Raw genomic sequence first — 2,010 nt, forward strand, 5'->3', positions numbered from 1 at the left:
ATCTCCAGAGGTCTCTGCCAACCACTACTATTCCATGATTCTAAGAAAACTTTTTATTATTTATTAATTAAAGAGAAGTGTAACCCTGCTAGTCCCACTGAGGCGGTGGCCTCTTGCAGGGAGGCTGTGGTTCCTGGTCACTGTCAGCGCTCCTCTTAGGGGGCCGCCGGGCCCTCTCAGGAGAGTGACCAGGAGCGGAGGGGCTGCTGCCCTGGGCAGAGGGACCTGCTGCTGCCTCCTGCTCCATCTCCTCGCAGGGCCGCTCCGCTTCCGTCGCCGTGTGTGCAGCGGGGCCGTGACTGAGACCCGCACGAATGTCAGCCCCTGCCGTGCTGGGCTGCTCCTCTCTGCGGGATGTCGCAGTGCTGCCAGAGAGTCCGGGCCTTGAGGTGGGGGTCACCTGTGGGGAGGCTGTGGGGCCAGGGGCGGCCGCACGGCTGTCCTCCTGCCCCCTGACTGCAGGGCCCTCCTCCTGCGCCCCGGACACGTGGGTGCCCTGCAGACCCAGCAGTCTGTGGGCCTCCTCGCTGCATTGAAGCATGATGGTATCGATGAGCCCCTGGATGAACGTCTCAGTTTCGTCCTCCAGCGCAGGCCACATCAGGTCTATCAGCTCCTCTCTGTTCGGCCCAATGTCACACAGAGCATCAAAGATGAAGCTCTCTGCTGCCATTGCCGGCCACCAGTCAGTGTCAAAGACGGCTCTCAGCTCTTGGCGCAGCCTGGGCAGCACAGGGTCCAGGATCTCCTGGTGCTGCCTGAACAGCTGTGCCCAGGCCTGAGGCCGGAGACCGCCCACCAAAGGACCCTCCTCTGCCTCCTCTTCCTCCAGCTCCTCATCTTCCTCCTCCTCCTCCTCATCTGTCTCCTCATCCTCCTCCTCGTCTGCCTCCTCATCCTCTTCCTCATCTGAGAATGGCAGAGGAGACAGCGAAGGGGACGAGGAAGGGCTAGAGCTGCTGAAGTTTAGAGCAATGCCTTCCTGGAAGCAGGCAGGTACTGGTGGTGCTGGAGGCCAGATGATGAAGTTCAGGTCCTCGTTGTCATCCCACGCAGCGACCTTGACCACTTCCATGTCCTTCCTGCAGAGCGGGCAGCTCTTCTTCTGCTTGCCCCACCGCAGGATGCAGCCGAGGCAATACTCATGATGGCACGGCACCACGTAGGCAATGTCCTCGCGTGCATCGTGGCAGATGGGACATACCCATTCCTGCTCTGCTGCCATGGTCCTTATGCTGTGGCCCGCTGGGGAGTGAGGATGAGTGTTGCTCCTCTTCACCAGTGCCACAGGGGTGAATGTTGCGCACTGCAAGAGGGAGAGAGGCCGCAGTCATTCTCCATCCCGTGGACAGACAAAAGAATAGCCCAGGTCCCCCAGCAGGACACCCTCCTGGCCCCACACCTGGGCCATGCTATGCTCCACACCCTCAGAGGTCCCTCAGGTTGCAGCCCTGACCCAAGTCCCAGCGCTCACCCTATCTCTTCCCTGGGGGACGTGTCCCCACCCAGCTCACCTCTGCTGCTGCACGTGCGTCCCGTGGGGCCCCGGCTGCCTGAACCAGGCAGGCCAGGGAAATGCAGGTGATGGCCGTAGGGACGGGCAGCGAGAGCCGCTGCCAGCAGTGCCCAAAGCACAGCCCAGCACCCAAGACAAATGCTCGCTCCACCTCCAACCTTGCACACGCGCTCGGCAGGAGTCCAGGCTCGAGACTGAGTGGGCCAGGCTCTGCCTGTGCCCAAAGCTGAGCAGTGATGGTGCTGCGGTCACAGTGCATCTGTTGGTGACATCACAGCCTGTTGCTCAGTGATGTCACCACAGTCTTTCTGCCTACACAGATGTCGCCCCAGCAGGACTTAGCATTTTTGTATCTATATATGCAATTAGGGCAACTGCAGTGCCATTTCCAGGCACTGCCCCTCCCTATCGAATCCCTTTCTTGTTCTCCTGATCCTCGTGTAGCTCTGAGCCCTGTCCTGTGCCTTCTCAGAGGCCTGATAGGTGCTCTTGTC

At 60.5% G+C, this 2,010-nt stretch overlaps 1 protein-coding gene across 1 annotated transcript; it reads right to left on the reverse strand.

Annotated features, from left to right (window-relative positions):
* Nucleotides 1-1,786, reverse strand: LOC109367731 (E3 ubiquitin-protein ligase Topors-like). The gene is made up of 2 exons (XM_019615524.2): nucleotides 1,515-1,786; nucleotides 1-1,306 (listed from the first exon to the last, which is right to left on the reverse strand). Exons 1-2 carry the CDS (start codon nucleotides 1,773-1,775, stop codon nucleotides 89-91), a joined length of 1,479 nt encoding a protein of 492 aa, XP_019471069.1. The 5' UTR covers nucleotides 1,776-1,786; the 3' UTR covers nucleotides 1-88.
* Nucleotides 1,787-2,010: the final 224 nt, after the last annotated feature.

This window comes from Meleagris gallopavo, chromosome 1 (genome assembly GCF_000146605.3).
Source record: "Meleagris gallopavo isolate NT-WF06-2002-E0010 breed Aviagen turkey brand Nicholas breeding stock chromosome 1, Turkey_5.1, whole genome shotgun sequence".
NCBI classification, from domain to species: domain Eukaryota; kingdom Metazoa; phylum Chordata; class Aves; order Galliformes; family Phasianidae; genus Meleagris; species Meleagris gallopavo.

Excerpts from the sequence above, each read along its gene's own strand:
- LOC109367731 (XM_019615524.2), bottom strand. The coding sequence starts at position 1,775 with ATGCACTGTGACCGCAGCACCATCACTGCTCAGCTTTGGGCACAGGCA. Across the intron at positions 1,307-1,514 it reads ACGCACGTGCAGCAGCAGAG|TGCGCAACATTCACCCCTGT; the intron begins GTGAGCTGGGTG and ends TCCCTCTTGCAG.